The sequence below is a fragment of the Anopheles funestus genome, chromosome 2RL, assembly GCF_943734845.2.
Source record: "Anopheles funestus chromosome 2RL, idAnoFuneDA-416_04, whole genome shotgun sequence".
NCBI lineage: Eukaryota > Metazoa > Arthropoda > Insecta > Diptera > Culicidae > Anopheles > Anopheles funestus.
The window spans coordinates 57,988,593-58,009,602 of NC_064598.1; the positions used below are offsets into that span (position 1 = coordinate 57,988,593).

Here is a 21,010-nt window from a genome sequence, read left to right on the forward strand (position 1 = left end):
AAACACTCCAATTTAAATGTAATTATACTAACCGGCGTAGTGGAATAACCCACGAAAAAAAAGATCGCGTTGAGATTCGAACTCGGGCAGAGCATGTTGTATAAGCATGCAAGGTATTTCGGTGTACGTAAAATAAACTCACTCCTAATTATGTTCGATATTTTACCCAATAGTTTGCTTGTAACGAAGACGAACCAAATGCACCGGTAATTATCTAATTGAAATTAAATATGCGTTCAAATCTTTTCCTCGCTCATAATTACAGCAGTACAAAAACCCCAGAACCACAACCGAGCATGCCCGGGATATGGCAAATTACAAGGAGGAAATGCCTTGCGAAAATTGTAATTACCTCAGCTGTCTGTGGCTGACAATACGGCAAAAGCCGTAATCATGTAATAAAATAAAAAATAATAAAAAAACAAAAACGCATGCTCTCTTCCTCGAACACCATACTACATATACACATGTTTCACACAAACAGGACAGTATATACCAATGTGACAGTGACAATATAAAAAATGTCACGATTCTCTACCCCACGCAAAACACAACGGGGAGAGTCGTGACAATTTTTGCCATTGGTATATTACCATTACACCTGATACCTGATATACACATAACATTCTGATTCCAGCTATTCTGAATAGCTGTACTATTGAACCGTAGAAATTTTATTAAATCTCTCAGCTTAATCTCTCTTTCTCTCTGGTCTTGCCTTAACGACCTCTAACATCACACCGGCGATTACTGGTTTGCTAGATTTATTTCTTGCACGTAGCCGGATAATCAGTAATTGCTACCGGCAGTCGAATACACCATCTCCTCAGCTTCATCTATAAAAAATGCTTAATGCAAGTTTAGTATTGTAATAAAATGATATACTGTCAACACGTAAGCGCACCAGAAATTGAAAACAAGTTTGTTAATTTTTTTACATTATCATTTATTTTCCTGGTTCCACGAGTTAGAATTTTGACAAAAATAGATATACACCAACTTGTCAGATTACGGAGAATCCATGCGATCATTGTTTGAGTTTTATGGCAGTCGATTACAATGTTGAAAATTAATTCTATATCTGTTTTATTATGGATTTGAATTCATGTGCTGATTTTTCAACATACTTTTATCGACTTTAAATACTATTTATATTCTAAATATTTCCACGCATTGAAGATTTTATGTTTGTTAGTAAAGATGCGATTCCATTGCATCCTTTTTCGTTGGTTACTACTACAATATATTTTCAGACACGGCTAAATGTGCCATTGAACAAATTTACCGCGTTAGCGAATTCATTCACATACTTCCTCATCGTCCGAGGACGAACTAGCCGGTATAGTAGAAAACCATGCTACTCGATCCTTGTTGACAAGCCTAAAAGTAGAATGAATGGAAACACATTGTTAGTTTCTTTCTTATTTTAATTTCCTCAGTATATTCTTTTAAAATATTAGCTACCAAGCGGTACGGTCTACTCTATGTAACTGTTACATTATCATTACAAAACAACTGTTGTTTCTAAAACAACTTGGTTTTGGATTTGCAGGGGGTTTGCATTTTACCAAAATCAAATATTCTATTGATGGGGCGGCCCGGTGGTGCATGTGAAAAACGGCGCCTGTCCACACGGCAGGACCGGGTTCAAATCCCATCCGGACCCGTCCCCCCGTAGCATGGACTGACTATCGTGCTACGTGGTAAAATAAGTCTTGATACGGCCAGGCCGTTCCAACCGAGCAAAAAAAAAGAAAATTCTATTGACGGTTAAAAATGAGCCTGAAAATTCAGTTTGGATTCTTTCTTCTCATTAGGCATAGTGGCCATCTAAATACAACGGACTTTCACTCGACAAACGGTCAAATCATTCTGGATAACCTTGCCGAGGTGTTTTTTATCCTTGGTATCAAGTTCTTAGCAATGAAAACCGAAATGATAAGCTTTTCTCTCTTTAGCGATACCGAAAAACAGTGAGTAATGGCCATATGACCTAAACATTGAGCTCTTTTTTTATGGGGAAAATATGTTAATCATCGGTTATTTTCTGTTCCTTGGTGTATGGTTCAACTCCAGATGATATTTTTTCAAACATATTTTATTCAAAAATGCTCAAAAAGAATAAAATTTCTAAGGACAATAAGGGATGCCTAAGGAAAGGATTTTGGAAGTACAAACAACTGTCAGATGGGCCGCGACTTTATAAGACTTTGGTGTTATCTGTATTTGAATATGAAAGCATATGATTTCATTGAGCATTTAATGAAGAGAATTTAATGCAGTGGTTTTAGATTCGCAAACTGCAAGTGTTGCTTAACAGTTTTGCTCAACAAGTCAACGCCATCTTCTATACTATTCAGTAACTTGCTGAAAGAGTCAACAAAATTGTCGAATAAAACAACTCTGTGAACATGTGAACTATACCTTAGTAAAGTCTGTAAAAGTCGGTACCGCCATTGAGGACAGCATCAAAGCTGCAAATGAGATGCAGATATGACAGGGTGTTTTGTTTTGTATGTTTAGTACTATCTGTTCTTCGTTTTTTTCCCAGGCCCAATCAGAGAGATCAAAAATAGCACCTACAATTACTCACAAATCGAACATGAATCTAAATACATAAAGCAAGTTTACAATTTCTATGTTATGATGATAGCATTAGTAAATCATACTTACGGTACATTTCGTTTGCTGGTATTAGTCGGCAATGTCGAAGATACGCGATAATAATTTTGTTCTACCTCCTCTGCAGCGTCTGGTATTTTCCTTTGCAGTGTCATCGTTTCCTGTATGGGAGCACAAGTTTTACTACCATCTTCTAGATCGAGATAGTAGCGCATGTTGTTAGCGGACGATTTGCAATTTTCACACTCGCTTAAGTAATCCTCATCAAGACTGTTGTCATTCGGTAGCATGTGTTCCCGCGGATTGGCACAGTTTGTGATGGTTGTCATTAATACGGGCAATGGCAGAAGAATCGGTTGTTTGATTGAATTACTGTTGGTCCCTCCATCATCATTATTCCTACTTCCACCATTAGTGCTATTGGGCAATGTAGCGGCTTGTAATGCGATTTGCGCCGAACCGTGTACAACTGACGAATGATTACTATTTTCTGCTGCTGTAGTATTTGCAGTATTGGAGCAATTCACGTTATTGGTACTTTGATTGTTGGAATTTGCGTTTCTTCCAAAAGACGTTGCACTGTGTGATGTAACTGGAATGTTTATGATGGGGGGTATGTGATTTACTGCTTCCGTAACTAGGCTTGTCTTGCGCCCATTATGATTTGGAATATTTTTCGGCATCGTATTACTATCGTATAATACTTTTTCTTGTAATAATTCACTGTCTACACCATCGGGCCTGTGTTGTTTCGTACCCTTGCCAAAATTGTTAAAAAACAAATTATCATTGCGCTGTTTCCTTTCATAATTTCGTATAGCAGCAAACGAGTGTCTGGGTAGCGAATTTGAGAATCCACTTGACATGACATTGTTGTTGCACACCTTCAGCACTCCACCTGTGTCATGGGTTATGTGCATGGGCGACTTTCGTAGTTCCCGCAATTTGTTTCCACCTCCATTGTTACCATCGTTAGGCTTTTCAGGAAGAGACAAGATTTTCTGATGTACTAAACTACCATCGTGCAGTTGATGATTTCCAGGTGCTATGTTTTTATTATATGCTTGATTTTGGCGAGACTGTTGATGCTGCTGCTTTTTAGCCTTCGGGGGTAGAATGGGATTGTGTAAACCACTGTTAGCTTCATTATTCATGTTCGTATTTAACGAAGATTTTTTCAGTACAGAATGAGGCCGATCTTCACTCTCTATCCCGGGCCTAGTTGTCAATCGGGTAGACATTAGCTCATCCAATGGCAATTGTGTAGTCACCTTGCGTTCCGATGCAGCGATATGTGAACTGTGATCTGAGTGAGTACGATGTTGATAATTCGGTTGTAGTTTAGCCTTAACCCTGTTGCCACCAGTACCTATAGTAGCGTCAGAGAACGATGAAGCTGTTTTACGATGTTCTTTTTCATGGAACCGCTGATTCATTAGCCCCACTGGTTCACTGGCTCTCTTTAGTGGAGTTCTTTCCGTGCCATAATTTTCTCGCATCGTACCTAGTCCATTGCTTCTTTTGCTCGCAACCATGGCATGATCACCATGACTTGATGTTTGCTTGTTGCAGCTATCACCACGATTTTGTAGGATATCTTTTGATGTTGGCCGTAGACTACGATAGCTATCATCGCCATGAATTGATGATATGGCCGAAGATCTTCCAGCAGTTGTTGACTGATAACCCGTCAAGGCTTTATGCTGTATTGGACATTGACAAACTTTCCGGTTTGCTACTGTTGTGTTTCCATTTGCTGATGCCAAAATCATGTTTGGCGATGTTGTTACGTCTGCCGCCCCTTTCGTAGGCGTCCGTTGCAAAGTTTGCTTATCTCTCACATCCCCAGACACACGATCTTGTTGCACTAGAGTAAATGATGCTGAAGAATCCGTGGGGGTGGTGGCAGTAGCTGCTGTCCCTGCTGCCAAAAAGTTGGTCTTGATTGGATTTATTATAGGATCAACCACAGAGAAATGGCGTGGAATAGTGCGATGGTATTTTTTCCCCGTTATTCGGTTTTTGATCACATCAGTGGATTTATCCGAATAATTGCTAAACTTACTGTCGCTTATCATATCATCGTTGAACATTGCTGGTACCGGGACGGATTGCATCAACGACTGTGAAATTGGAGATTGAGAAGAAGCGGGTAATTGTGAGCTTTCGTCTCCACAGTTTCCAGTAACTGTTTGCTGACAATGGCGGTGATGACTAGCATCAATAAATTTATCGACACCATCTGATAGACGGTTCGGATTTTGAAACATGGAAGAACAATGGTCCTCTTTTATTCCTACTCTATGTACTCCTGTTTCACCAAATTCCCCGGAACTAACGTTAACAGCAGCCACAGTGACTTGATGATGCGTAAAGTTGCACTGATGAGCATTAATGTTCAGCTCGCAGCTAGAATTCATACACAGGTCTGACCCCACGCTACTGAAAGAAATCGTGTTGCTTCCAGTGCAATGATGATTGCTACTTAAATTAACATTTTCACAGAGACCATCGTTAACATCGATTACATCGTTCTGGTGTAAAAGATTCGATGGATGATGATTGTAAATTGTCATCGATGTGTCTTCGTTTGTCTCGCTACTATGCCTATCTCCTCCGTTTAAAAGGGTTGAGCGTCCATTAACACCGCTAACACGGTTATTGCTGGATGTCACGAATGGCGAGTCTTCATTAGTGATAGTGGCCACACTACGTGCCCCCATGTTGCTATCCACACCGCCGATTTCCGTTACATTTCCGCCATGTCCTGTACCATTAATGTTAATGCTTATTAAATTCGTAGTATTCGCCGTTATATTTGGTGCAGCATCAGAATCTTGCACAACTCCGAGTGGATAATTTCGTCCTGTAGATGTAGCGACACTAAAACGACACAAAAAGAGACAAAATTGTCAAATAAACTTCACTAGAAATATGCATAGTTTTATCGTCCTTTGAATGTTGTTCACCGTTTAGTGTATTCCTTATTTAAATCCTAATCTTCATTCGTACAGTCGTAATTTTTCACAAATATTATGAGGTATGAGATTGATTGTGTTCATATGGTTGGTACATTTTGGAAGCTAATGTAAAATTCCAATGACAACTACCAAAACCCAAAACAACAGTACAACAGTTCACATAATATTAGGAATACTCGGTATCGGTATAAGAGGTACCGTGTATCTTGGAGACTAACTGTATTTACAGTGATGGAGTTTGGAGGAAGCTAAACAAACTTTAATTCGACCCGGTGGTGAACCATTTTCAAAACTGCTAACCAAAGAAAGGTGATTTTTTGCCCACACCGATATCCTGCAAAGGAACTCAAACAGAGAGGAAGTGGTTTCTTTTAAAGAGTGCTTTTCTAACTATTATGAGTGTGTACGATACTCTAATGCACACATCTTTACAAACTTTCTATCACCTCTCTCTCTCTTCCTGGCTTAACAACCCCTTAGGTAGTGCCGGCCATTTCTGGCTTACTAGACATATTTTTACCACGTAGCTGGATAATCAGCAGTAACTACGGGGAGATGGTCCGGATGTGATTTGATACCCATGTCATGTCGTGTGGAACTGCGCCGTTTATCACATACGCCACCAGGCCGCTCCAGGGTCTTTCTTTCACCGGAGCCTCCATATATGACGAGCCTGTCTATTCAGCTACAGATAATTTTAACGAAAAGTGTGGGGTCCTAGCAACCTTGACACCTCAATCATCTGTTTAGTTTGTGTACCCCATTATCCGTCCCTATATATTTGATATAATTGACAAACAAGAGTGTCTGTTTAAAGCTGCCCCTTGGGCAAACTTGTTTTCGCTACATTGACGAAAACTATTCATAAAATTAACTGTTCTCCTGTAATATCTTGCTTTCAATACTTAAGAAAATTATATGGTACTCAGATGGTAGTACCATATAATCACTAATTACAAGAAAAAAAATACTAAAAACCTACCTTTTTGGAAAGGTATCAAATTTTTTTGAAAAATTGACATTTTACTGTTAATCATTTCGAAGAGAATAAACCATTACTATGAGAACAACCGTGTGTGAACTGCAAACAGTTAATAAAACAAAGAACAACTCAACAAATGTTTTAAGGAAGTCAACAAATGCTTTGGAAAGGTTAGTAATATGGTATTGCTGCCAGTCTTTTACATGACAGAGTGCTCCTAAAGACTAAATCTCATCCGGATTGTTTCCCCGTACGCTTAATCGACTAACCAGCTACAAGTTATTTTAAGTAATGCAAAGCCAGAAATCCCATGCAAAGATCTCCAAGTCTGTCATACAAGAACAATAATAATTGTGAATTAAAGTTTAATTAAAAATAACCATCAGTGTAAAACAAAGATTTCCAATTTCTTTACAATTATTAAAACACATTTTTCGATATTACATATAAACAGATAGGGAAATATTTCCTTACCTTACAGTACACGAACTTAACGACTCTGCATGAGCGATAGCTATGGCCTCTTCATAAGGAGGAGGAGCTTCACCCCTCGTGTAATACGCCCCAGGAGGTTTCCAAAGTTGGTAGTGTGGAGCGACAGCATGGTCTACATATGAATAATCCATGTTCATCGTCCCCCCACCTAGATAACCAATGCTGCCTCCCATGTACCCTACGTTATTTACCAAATTGCGTTGGTTAGGATCATCGATGACTTCGCGCCCTTCTTGGGCACGACTTTTACGATGCCTTAAGCGACTGATAACGAAGAAAAGCAAGGTTAACGAAAATGTTACGATCACTCCAGTAGCTACTAGTCACATGCCGACATCGTAGTTTTTATCTGCTGTATTGCCTATTGTGTCATCCAAACAGATGAACTCACAGCAAGAACTACCAATTTGAAAGGATTTACAATCGTGAGGCGGTGAGCAAAGCACTGCTTTGCACGCCTTTGGATGGCCATTGTCACATAAACACAATCGACAGGTATCCGATCCTGGCGGCACATAATGTGCATCTATCAACGATACAGAGAATATGGTATATTTATAAAACACTGTTACGAATATCAGGAAACATTGCCTTATTGTTCTTATTTCCTTTCACCTTGTTCCACTTTTTTGCCATTCACATCTCGGCACTCCCCTGGTAGAGACACAACATTTCCATATGCACCTGTAAAAGTAAAAAAAAGCTTCTTGTCACAAAATGTACACTTTTAATTCATCGTTATTACTAAAACTAGCGCAGCTATGACAGTTTTTCTAGAAAATATTAAATTATTTTAAATTATATTCAGGGATTATCATGACCCCGCTGCATTTCAAAATTGTTTATCTAAAAAGTACGTACCGTTTATGGAGGGCACTTGCAGTAACAGTACATAACCACACCATAACCAATGTCCAAATAAGTACAAGCAAGACTTTCTGTTTTCTTGCGATATTTTGGACATTGTTGCAAAAACTGACCAATTGGATTCAGTTTCAACACCAACAAAAATATGTTATTCACTTTCAACGCACTCAAATTACAATTCGACAATTACAAACGATAAAAATATGCTTGTGACGATGGTTTTCGTTTAAAACGATCAGCGTTCTGGAAGGTATACTACAGATTAATGTTTTAAAACATGTTCAACAACAATGCACTGTACTTCACAATATCGAACATGGATTTTCAACTCGTTGGAAATGTGGAAAAAATGTCTGTACTTATTTAACATGGACAATCTATAACATTACTGCTGCTGCCATTTCCAATAAAGTTAGGGCTGGCGTAGACAAGAAACTGCGCAAACGCGTGGAAAATTTTCTCGCACTCTCCCACAGTTCGAGATACGGTACACACAACATACAGTGCAAATACGAAAGCAGCTGGACAACATTTTACAAAAGAAAATTATTCATGTTTTATTTCACATTTCTGAGCCATCGATTTCTTATCATAGAATTTGTATTAGCAAGTGGTTTTGGGAGATTGGCTTTGACTATGCATTTAATATATTTTTAATTAACTATTACCATCAGCTGAATTTTCCGCTGATATAATTTACCAATCCTGGCGTGTGGTGATTTTTTTTTATTTTTGCTTTTGTAATTTAAAAAGACGGTTAATAGATTACAATTTTTACAATGCAAGCGATCTTTTAAACATTTTTATTTAGAACAGAATGAAACATAATTATCTTGGTGTTTCCTTTTCATAATGCGGATTGGATTTTTCTGGTCAAATTACGGCGACACAACATATTTCGCAGTTCCATGGAATATTTGCAATCAATTAAAATCAATCATAATAAATGAACAGAATTTTTTTCTTTCTATAACTTAAAACATATAACTTAAAAAAGTTGTTTTGTGTAAATTGCATGCATGTAAGATGTTGATTCATCTTACCACTTTCCTAGATTCCTGACGGATCAACCACGTGAATTCGAATTGATCGAGCATTGACAACACTTTTCCCTATGTAAGGATGCTAGAACGTCCTACGCGGAGAGATTGTTCTTGAAAAAAACGGTAGCCAGCATCGCTAAAGAAAGTCGTTAAAATTAAATTAAAATTTAAGTCGTTAAAATTTGCAGGTCCTATATTGGACCAGATGTCGGCACGTTAGAACTAGCGATGGGAAAATTGGACAAAAATAGGAACGGAACGGAACTGGATTCTTTTTGAAAAAGAACGGAACAAAACTGGTAGGTTAATTGTCCTAATGGCTCATGTCATTAAATAGAGAAGGGGTGGGGAGGTTGTGCTCTCGGGATATTACTGTGTAATTGGAACGGAAATGTTCAACTATTCTATCCTATATCCGTAAAACTTCCAGCTTCATAATTCGGAATCTTTTGAACAAAATTTTGAACAAGCTTGGGGCGACAAATGAGTTACATCATGTTTACGAAATACTAAACAATACAAGAGCACATACAATGGCATCTAATTCCTCCTCGCGCTCCAAACTTCAGCCAATTGCAATCTTTGCGTTTAGCTTTGGAAGAGATTGTAGCGTTCTCTGTATTTTATTATCGACAACACAATGTTGTATATTTCAACATACAAATGCTTATTGCTTTTATTACTTACACCACTGCCCATCCATCCAAGCTAATTCTTTATCCCCAAGTCCGCAGTTTACATTCCGCTCTCAACGAGTCGGTTTTATGTTAATCTTCAATCCTTAGCGTTTACCATACATAGACCAATAACGCGATTCCATAACAATTTTGGGTGATTCGTTAAAGTATTGTGTGTTTCTATATGAATAGTCGCGTATTGCATATACGCTTGAGGGATTCCCTAAAGTGGACTCTCCGCATCCTATCATTTGTATTTCCCTGTAAGCGACTCCGACCCGTGGGTGCAGCGAGTTCGGGTCGGAACTACTGAACCTTAACACGTTGACCGTCATGTCAGTTGCTAGGGACCATTCACGCCATGTCAATCCCCACAAAAATGAACATGCGTTCTCGTTCTATCTTTATCATCATCATTTCTGGCCTGTTCGTGGTCGAGCACGTCGCGAAGACATGGCCTGGTCCCCAATCCGTTTCCAGAAAACTCGGTCCAGGGCTGCATTCCTCCATCCACGGCTGCATCCGATCTCCGACAAGTTTGACTCCATCAAATCCAGCCAACGAGCTCGCTGTGCTCTTCTCCGCGTCATGCCGAGCGGATCGCTGACGACCACCTTCCTGGTGGGGCATGAGTCCGGCATCCTCATCACGTGCCCCAGCCATCGTATCTTTCCGGCTTTGACAACTGTCAAGATATCTGCACCGTCAAACAGCTCAGCTAGCTCGTGGTTCAATCTCCTTCTCCACACGCCCTGGTCGCAAACACCGCCTTAAGATAGTCCTTAGCACACGCCGTTTGAAAATAGCGAGTGCATTGGCGTCCTCCGTTAGCATAGTCCAGGACTAGTACCCGTAGAGTGTTAGGATTACCAATTCAATACACCTTATTTCTTATATGCGATCACCTCACATGCATATATTTTGAATTATAATAAGGTCTGTTGAGTTCCGTCAGCCGTTGTGTACGGACGCTTTTATTGTTCGCTCTACTCAATATAGAGGACTACCGAACGTATCAGTGTGCGATATATCTTGCCTTTCGTGTGTTGTTGGAGTCTTCTGGATCGCTGGAACTTGTGGAGCCCGTAGTAGGCACGATTTCCACTGAACAATGCGCCTTCGGATTTCGCTACTTGTCGTCGCTAGAACAATTAAATATTAAAAAAGAATAGTAAAAAATAATCAATTAAAAAATAAATATATAATAATAATAATCGCCAACGCATAATGAGTAGAAAGCTCCCTTATGCTTCAGACCCGACGCCGCGAGAGCGAGAGATGCTTCAAGCTTAGTCGCTGCGATCTCAGGCGCTGAAAGCTAATCGATAATGATCACGCACTCTCTTAATCTAGGACGAGTAGGGATAAACATTGTTAACATCACTAAAACAGCACGTCGTGGGCGAATGGCGGTGCAAGGAAAAAATGAATAAAGGCTCTCTTTCTTCTCTCTAAAATCAAGGGCAGAACATTTGTCTTTAATTATTGAAGGAAAGGGCCCAGCTCCCGTAAGCAGTGTGCGCTCGCTCTACAAAAGTCCGGCACCACTGGGTTTATTGCCCGGCGGTCTCGACATTACTCATGTTGTTGTTCAAAGTTACGATCGTACAAAGGTAGCAGAGCTCCTATACCACCTGGAGATCGTCGCCGTCAACTGATACTCTGTTTCCGAGTCGGGCTCTATCACGGTCAGAGCCTCCGGCAAGCATGTACTTTGTGTTCGTCGCATCGATCCTCAATCCAATTCTGTCAGCATTGCGTTTCAGTCAGCTGTACGCGTCGCATACCGCCGCAGATGTCCGTCCGATGATGTCGATGTCATCCGCGAAGCCGAGAAATTGAAGAGAACGGGTGAAAATCGTTCCCCGGATGTCGAAGCCCGCGCTTCGCATGACGCCTTCCAGAGCAATGTTAAACAGCAAACAGGAGAGTCCGTCCTGCATTCCGATTCCGACAGCATGTTCGATACTCTCACCTTGCAGTGCACCCCATCCATCGTGACCTTCAACAGCCGTACCAGCTTCCCTGGGAATCCGTACTGCTACATGGTCTTCCATAGTTCGGTCCGACCTATGTTATCGTAGGCCTCCTTAATGTCAACGAACAGCTGGTGCTCTCGCCACTTCTTGAGGATCTGCCGTAGAGTAATGATTTGGTCGGTGGTCGGTTTGCCACCAACAAGGCAAGAGGCGCAAGTCTGCAGAAGAGTATTCAGGACAGGATCTTGTAAGCAACATTCAGGACTGTGACGGCTCGGAAGTTAGCGCAGTCCAGTCTGTCGCCCTTTTTGTACAATGGTTGTATGACACCCAGCTTCCACTCGTCCGGTTGATTTTCCTGGTCCCAAATCCTTACATCAACCGATGCACAATGACAGCAAGCCTCTCCGGGCCCATCTTGAACAGTTCGACCACTAGACTATCGCTGCCAGCTGACTTGTTGCATTTCAGCTGTTTGATGGTACTGATGACTTCGTCCAAGGATGGCGGGGGCACTTCGTCATCCTGCGTACTACGCCTGGTTCAGTCTCCTACATCTGCTCCGTTCAGGTGCCTGTCGAAGTAGCTCTTCCACCTGTCGTTCACCTCTCGCTCGTCCGACAGGACATCTCATAGCGGTCATGGGAGTGAAACCGCCTCGTGCCGCATTCAGCATCTTGTAGAACTTACGAGTATCCCCCGACTGGGATAGCTGCTGCATCAGTTCCTCATCCGACTCTTCGAAGCTGCGCTTCTTGATCTGGAAGAGCCAGGACTGCTGCCTTCTCAGTCGTCTGTAGTCTTCCACGTTCTGCGTGGTCTCGCGCTGGAGCATGCGGGTACACGATGCGTTCTTCTCGGATAGTGCTCGCCTGCACTCATCATCAAACCATTCCTTCCAATGGTCACGCGGCCGTTCGATCAGCCGTGCTGCTGATGTCTTGCTCCATCATATGCCAATGGTCATTGAGGGACATGGCCTCGAAGGTGGGCAGCGCTTTTTGCCAGAAAGTTGAGTTGCCTATTTTGCAACGGGATGGAGGTTAACATGTTAAACTTATAGTTCAGCTCGAACCCGCTGCATCCACGGGTCGAGGTCGATTCCGAGTACTCTGATGTACTTGACTCCGGGTCGAGACATGAAATGAATCGTATGACCCATCAACCCAAATACATCTCGGACTAGACGGCGTTGCTAGAGTCGCAACTTTCAAGACGGCGTCTACAACCATCAAACGAGCTGTTTCAAAAATTTACCCATTGGAACGTGTTTATGGACGTCAGGATTTAAAACGTAGCATCAACTTCGTGAATTCGAGTTGAACGAGCATTGAAAGCATTTTCCTTATATTGGGACATGCTAGAGCTCTCTTAGGCGAATGGTTTGTTCTAGAATCTCGTGCGAAAAAATCATGATTGTACCTCGTCAAATAATGTGGAAATAAGGAAGAAAACGAAAAATAAAAGTTTTAAATTTTAAATTGCGCAACCTAAGGAATATCACACCACAGAACATTAGATTTAGTCTTATTTGACTGTATTATAGTATTTATAGCATGATAGTTGACCCATCATCTGCTAATGAATGATGATGAATAGGTTAGTTGAACCTTTAATAAATAACTAAATTTAAAAAATATATAAGAACTAGCTTACCCAGCAAACCTAGCTTTGCCCTTAAACATGCGTTTTGTAATTAAAGCAAACATTTTGAATGTTCAATCTTGATTCGTGTGGTATTATTAGAGTGGCGATTAGAGAATATCGTTGATTAATTGAAAATTCTTCAATTATTGCCATTCTTCATCTAAATGATATTCCCAATCAAAGCATTTTTTCTTCTTTTTTGTGGCTCTTCTTCTTCTTTTCTGCTACTTCAGAAGACATTTCTGGCTTTCCTTGACGATTGGGATTAATACCAGGTCCTTCCGTGTAAGGCACCGATTCCATATGTACCATCGAGCCTGCAAATCACTAAATAGCATGTTTTGACTATTCACACACTTGCTTATTATTTATTTATCACTCACTTTATGCTTTAATGAATATAATTGCACAAAATAAATCATCATGTCTACCTACTTCGATTGATTTATTAGTTAGAACTTTTTTGTTTCAGTAGTGTTCAACATTATTCGTGTTGAAAAAATGGCTATGCCTACTTGATAACTCCCGTAGGAAAAACAGAATAGAACTCATAATATGGCTTTGCTAAACGCATTTTGGAAACGGGTTTAATTTGTGGCGACCCTGGCGTAGTTTATATGCGTACCAGGTTTAAATGTTAAGTGGGAAGTACGGAACCAGGACAGGAGTACCCTTAGTGAGAAGGATGTAGGATTGGCACACTACACCGACGGTATATAAAGCGAAGGTATACCACAATTATTGTTCTTGCGTTCCTTGTAGTAAACCAGCTCCTAATACCCGGTCGTGTGGTGAAGGGGATAATAAAAGTAGGAAAAGAAGAGCAACACGCCTCGCCTCTACCATCTTTGGCCCAAAACTGGTGACCCTGAGGTGATCTCTTCGTCCACGCGCTCCTGGCAAGTATCAGTTCTGTCGAGCACCTCGCACAGTACCGTGTTACACCGTCCCACCGACATTTCACAAAGACACCCGGGAATCCGCAATCCAGCTCACGACTGGATAGGCAACGATAGGCTTCACGACAAGGACGACCCCACCAAGTTCCTCCTGGCATGGCGTATCGAGTTCCATGTAGTTCAGTGTCCGTGATATGTAGTGACGTCAAGTGCATCAGTAGTGGTAACGCCGTGTTAGTGCATCACGAACACACACGGAGTGTCCCTACACTCGACAAGCAACGCTCACATCCTTAAAGAGGCTCCCGGGTCCTGGGGGAACAATGACTCTCCCGTTTAACGGCGTCCCGGACGGTGTACGGCTTCCCGGACGTTGAATACGAACACGCCACCCCAGCAAGGAACTCCACGACCTCCTTTTCCGAGACAATCTGCATAACGTAGCCCACAATAGTCCAACAGCACGATCTGAAGCCTCTCGAAGGATAATACATATAGGCTCTCCATACCCTACTCCGAGTCTAAACGTCCACGGTATATAGAACGGTAACATATATCTCCAAATATCTGAGCTTGGGTATACGGGAAACCCGAATCCCTTGGGAAGATGGGTCTACTTCTTGGCTTAACGACCTCTAAAGTCTGGCGTCTAAAGTGGAGACCTTGAAAGATATCAACCCACGCTACTGAACAAGGCCGACGATTGAAAGCTTGGGACATAAAACTGCACATCCCTCACAGCACCCGGAAGTACCCGCATTTTTTCGGACAAGGTGAGGGACCACGTTTTCGGAATAGCAGTACTTCAGGAGGTGTGCCGGAAAGGAGTTACGGAGCGCTGATGCATCAGTTATTCCAGTAGGGGGGAACTCGTAAGTTCTACAGGAAGTTGAATGCGGCACGAAGCGGTTTTAATGCCACGACCGCTATGTGCGGCAGCGAGGAGGGATGTATCCTGTCGGACAAGCGAGAGGTGATCGACAGGTGGGAATGCTACTTCGACACCTGAATGAACCAGAAGCAGGAAGGATAAAACAGCAGTATTACGACGGCCAGCAGTGCCAAGGCACGAAGTTCCCCCGCCAACCTTGGACGAAGTCATCAGTGCCATCAAACAGCTGAAATGCAAGTCAGCTGGCAGCGATGGTCTGGTGGCCGAGCTGTTCAAGATGGGCCCGGAGAGGATTGTCGCCATTATACATCGGCTGATCATAAGGATTTGGGACCAGGAAGAACTACCGGACGAGTGAAAGCTGGGCGTCATACAACCAGTGTACAAAAAGGACGACAGACTGGACTGTGCTAACTTCCGAGCCGTCACAGTCCTGAATGTTGCCTACAAGATCCTGTCCCGAATACTCTTCTGCAGACTTGCGCCTATTGCCTTGTTGGTGGCAAATCGACCACCGACCAAATCATTGCTCTACGGCAGATCCTCAAGAAGTGGCGAGAGCACCAGCTGCTCGTTGACATTAAGGAGGCCTACGATAACATAGGTCGGACCGAACTATGGAAGACCATGCAGCAGTACGGATTCCCAGGGAAGCTGGTACGGCTGTTAAAGGTCACGATGGTTGGGGTGCACTGCAAGGTGAGAGTATCGAACATGCTGTCGGAATCGTTCGAATCTCACCGGGGTCTGAGGCAAGGGGACGGACTCTCCTGTTTGCTGTTTAACATTGCTCTGGAAGGTGTCATGCGTATCGCGGGCTTCGACATCCGGGGCACGATTTTTATCCATTCTTGTTAACGGCCAAACCCAGGCTAGGCCACGCGAAGGAGAGGCCTTCCGAGTCCCTAGTTTAACCGTAAAACAGGATAGTTTAGTTTCTGACCAAAAAGGGGTTGCTGTCGCCAATTGTTCGTTAAACTTCCCGCTAGTGTTTTCGGTACGTAGGAACCTATACTGCGAATGTGGAACAATCCGGTAATAGCAACTTTTCGGATGGGTCAGAAGACTCGGGTGAGATTCAAAGCAAAGCCTTAGGAGAGATCAAGAAAATTCAACTGAATGTCGAGACGTTCTCCATTCAAGTTCTAAATTAAATCTATTTTTATTAACAAATTTCTTTGCCTTATACACTAACAATGTTTGAAATTGTTTGTGTATTATTTATACGTATACGCATACGCATTGTGGTGGTATTAGTAAGTTAGATCGCGTTGATCTTTTCCTTTTTTCTTCTATGTTCATCCTAAATAAACACATGGCTAGGATCTGTTTCTGGACAACTGAATTAAAGCGATTGTTTGATACAAGTGCATTTCACGCCTAACGTTGATTATTGAACCACGGTAAGTGTACGACCCTTTTGACTCGTGTTCACTTTCATTGGTGCCTTATCCTAAACATTTCATTTTTATTGCACCCAACATTGAAAGCAGCTCATTGTGCTGCACATGCATTCCTTTTCCTAGCTGTTTATTGCACTTGAGAAGCTTGTTTAAGTTTCCCATAGACCTCCTTCGCATGACCTACGCGATGCATGATTTATTCTTATCGATGGTATCGTGAAACCGACCTTTCCAACGATCCCATGCGATAAGGTACAATTTTTAAACAAATATTCAAATCTAACGTTGCGACCGCAACAATTCTGTTATGGTGCACCCTGTAGTGTCGGAGCTACGCTCTGACACCCACTTTGGTTGTGACGGGCGATCGTCATTAGCAAAGTGGGTATAATCAAAGTGTGTATATAACGAGGTGTAGTCATGTAGAACAGGGATGAGCAACCTTTTAGAGCTTCGGGCCACATTCAAAATCAAAAACTGCTTGGCGGGCCACATTAATGTAGTAAATGTAAATGTAAATAATGAATGTAGTAAAGCAGCTTTTATCCGGACTTTTTCGGACGCATCGCTGTATTTTTGAAAAGTGAATTATGATTAAATTTTTTTTTTATTTTTGAGTGTTGTATTAACCGGGTAATTTGCTCTTTTAATTCTTAAAAAGCTAGATTCGCGTGCCGCATAAAACCACCTCGAGGGTCGCATGCGGCCCGCGGGCCCCACCCTAGCAACAAAAATGACCACAAATTCATCCAAACTCCATATAAAAAAAACGCCGACCCTCTAAAAATGACCGCGCTGTCCCAAAAATTCACGATAAGAGCAAAAACCTTCATTCGAGAACACGAAAATGTTCATCGTCTGCTCGGCCGGTCATTTGCTCCTCCTCTTGCCTTGCTGCTCGTACCCACAAGCATCCGTCGTCACGACTACGATGAATTTTGCACCCTGCATTACTTCTTGTTTCACACCCCCCTGACCAATATGCATTGCACACACACGATGTCCCTTTAAATTCTCTTGATTGTACTTGCCTCTTTGTAAAAACTGTTCTGAAATGAACGTGAAAGAGCATCGTCAAGCTGCGGTGGTTCTATTGATATGATTATTTTTTGCATGTTTCAAAACCTATTGCCGTTCGATCATTGCAAAGTATGTCGTCTTCACCACGTGGATCATACGGACTTTCCTTTCCAACGCGTCTACGATATTTTAACATGAAAAATAATTTTAATGATAATAATGATAATGATTGTTTTCATGTAATGAAGATATTTGTTACGCTGGTATATTATCACCAACAATATCAAATTTTTGAATTGTTATTGAAATTCTGTAAAAACAATCATCAGCAGCACTTCTACAAAACAAAATAGATGACACGGCACATGATTTTAAAAGATAGAACGAAGATCACGAATGCAGCGAAGGTGCAGGTGCACTGAATGTGCAAGACAAAATATGATGTGATTAATTCGCTTTTTTCACAGAGTAAGAGAAAATGGGCCAGTTAACCAGAACCTAAATCGTTAGACGTTTACATAAGAAATTAAAACAAAATTTAGAGATATCTTGCCTCTAATGTCTTTTTTTTATTCATTATTTATCATATTCTTTAACGAATGTACGTCCATTTGATATTAATTGATTGAAAAAAGATAATTTTATATGTTTTCGAATGGCGAGGACGCATATCTAGCATTGCATTCGATTAATAAAAAACGGGAATGTTGCGCTTTGCTCATGAAAAATACGTCTTACCTCTTACATATTTGCACCAAAATCCTAAGAGTCGAAAGAGTGTGTAGACATGTTTACTCCTAGATCATGGTTGCAGAAATCTTTCCTTCCTCCGATTTTTTATATAACGTACTACGCGCGCGGACGAAAACCCAATTTTTGTAGTCCTGATCGTAGCGGCAGGACATTTAGTATAGGGAAACGTATCTAAATTGAGTTCAAATCACAACAACACATAAATTTTCATCCTTCAATTCCATCCATAGGCGAACAAGAAAAAGAGACTCTCTCTCACAACAGTTAAGTTGGTTGAGGTGTTAAAGTTTAGGCAAAAATATATCCCCCTCCACAATTCTACAGATGCAAGCAAAGCCTGGCGCGCATACAGGACATAAAAGGATAAGGAAGAGAGAGTTATAAATAGAACATACGGCTGAGCCAATCACAACACGCGATTAGGAGGGGGAAGCTTGCTTAGAGCTACCCAGATAACAAAAATTTTGCTTTCGGTTCACGGCATGTTACGATTCATTTTAGTACGGGTCTTGTTCACTTTGGCAAAAGGTCGAGGGACCACGACACGTCGACCCTTGCCTCGACCCTGGCTCGACCATTTTCAAAATGAATATTTTGGGATGAATTTGTGGTCATTTTTGTCGCTAGGGCAGGTTGCTCATGCCTGATGTAGAACATTTGGTAGGAAAGAGAGAATCGACCCCAGTTGTCAGATTCGAAGCGTTTGTTGATGTGTGTAGGTGAATAACAAATGTTTACAACCGTATTTATATCATTGCCACAATCAAAATATTTATGATCACATAAGCGGTAAATCCGTAGATTAATGCGTAGGATCCAGAAGAACGACGATGCGCCACATTTTTGACCGAATTTCCACTCAATCACATTACAATCATTGTGGACACTTACTGCACCTATTTTCATCATGTTTACCGCGTCAAACCTATGAGTCTACCTAGTCTACCCATTTTGGACCAGACGGTAAGCAATGGCGCCCAGCAAAAATGATAAAAATTCAGCTTCTAAATAAATACACCTTGTGAATACACCTCCTTATATACCCACTTTGTTTAAAAATGATCTAACCTTGGCACAACAAAAGTCAAAATGACTTATGGACAAGTCTGTGTATGTGTATGTTGTTGTATGGTCTTGTGACCAGAGAATCTGAAATTTGCAACCCGTGATTGTTTTCTTCGTACGTTCAGTGGAACAGCCTAACATCAGGATTCCAATTCAGTCTGAAGAAAATATTCGTTTTCCAAAATGTCATCCAAGGATCGAATTCCCATTTTCCCATCGCGGGGGTAGGTATTTTCTTGTTGTGCTCGAAGAAATGAATATCAAGGGATGTGATATGCGCATTATTTTTTTTCTCTTTGCAGTGCCCAAATGCAAATGAAGGCTCGCCTTGCAGGTGCCCATAAGGGTCACGGGCTGTTAAAAAAGAAGGCCGATGCTCTTCAGATGCGCTTCCGGATGATTTTAAGTAAGATTATTGAGGTAAGTCGACTAGAACTTACATACCTCAGTTTTTGCATATGCTCAATTAAACTTTGTTTTCGTGTACTTTTACGACAGACCAAGACATTGATGGGTGAGGTAATGAAAGAGGCAGCTTTCTCACTCGCAGAGGCGAAGTTTGCTTCCGGCGATTTCAACCAGGTCGTTCTCCAAAATGTTACTAAAGCCCAAATCAAGATACGTACCAAAAAGGATAACGTTGCCGGAGTTACGCTGCCAGTGTTCGAGTCTTATCAAGACGGTTCGGATACGTACGAGCTTACCGGTTTAGCGAAGGGTGGACAGCAGCTCCAGAAATTGAAAAAGAATTACCAAAGTGCTGTAAAGCTGCTGGTAGAGTTGGCATCCCTCCAAACATCGTTCGTTACATTAGACGAGGTCATTAAAATCACCAATCGTCGTGTAAATGCAATCGAGCATGGTAGGGTATACATATCTATGTACAAAACAGTAATGTGTTGCATTAATTGTTCGATCATTTACAGTTATTATTCCTAGAATTGACCGCACACTGGCGTACATCATCTCAGAGCTTGATGAGTTGGAACGCGAGGAATTTTATCGTTTGAAGAAAATTCAGGTCTGTAAAAGTGTAAACATTTTTAATTTTGTATTTTTGATACCAATCGTAATTCATTCAATAGGACAAGAAACGTATCGCAAAGAAAAAGGCAGAGGAAAAACGGGCTGCTCTGTTGCAAGAAGGCATAGATGTGCGCAGCCAAGCTAACATCCTAGACGAAGGAGACGATGATATTCTGTTCTAAAAGCTTCCCAGCCGTTCATTCCACAGTGCGATTTGAGTTCGACTAAAACTCACTTCCCGTCTGGTTTCGTCATATACAGCAAGCTACAAATGTATTCGAAAAAGGAAATATGTTCTAGTTGTTCATGTTCTGTTGAATTGTTTTATTATGTTTTAATATGTTTGTAGAATTGTACTTTCCGCATCCGTTTGTGTGTAATTGTGTAATTTTTGTTTTGCATTGCTGATGATAGAACTGCATTAGGATTGAAGGTGGTACAACGTTAATAAAGACACAAGATTCAACCTACATCAATTACCACTGTACAATCTTGCAAGTGGATAGGAGAAAAATGCGATTGTATTAAAATCAACTATAGCAAAAGTAAAATATAGATGTTATAACATATGTAGTATAACGTCACCGTTCGCTAGTGTTTGTTTTAATTATTATTAGTAAATATTCGAACAAAATTTATGCATTAGGTCAAGATCATAA

General features: G+C 41.2%; 2 protein-coding genes across 2 annotated transcripts; one reads left to right on the plus strand and one right to left on the minus strand.

Annotated features, from left to right (window-relative positions):
- Positions 1-921: 921 nt before the first annotated feature.
- Positions 922-9,149, minus strand: LOC125762955 (GATA zinc finger domain-containing protein 14-like). The gene is given in 5 exon segments (XM_049425616.1): positions 922-1,380; positions 2,674-5,505; positions 7,060-7,606; positions 7,696-7,764; positions 7,942-9,149. Coding segments are annotated over 5 exon segments (3,633 nt in total). The 5' UTR covers positions 8,045-9,149; the 3' UTR covers positions 922-1,298.
- Positions 9,150-19,355: 10,206 nt separating this feature from the next.
- Positions 19,356-20,940, plus strand: LOC125762971 (V-type proton ATPase subunit D 1). The gene is made up of 5 exons (XM_049425646.1): positions 19,356-19,549; positions 19,628-19,745; positions 19,824-20,187; positions 20,252-20,346; positions 20,411-20,940. The coding sequence occupies exons 1-5, from the start codon at positions 19,509-19,511 to the stop codon at positions 20,531-20,533; spliced, it is 741 nt and encodes a 246-aa protein (XP_049281603.1). The 5' UTR covers positions 19,356-19,508; the 3' UTR covers positions 20,534-20,940.
- The last annotated feature ends 70 nt before the right edge of the window (positions 20,941-21,010 follow it).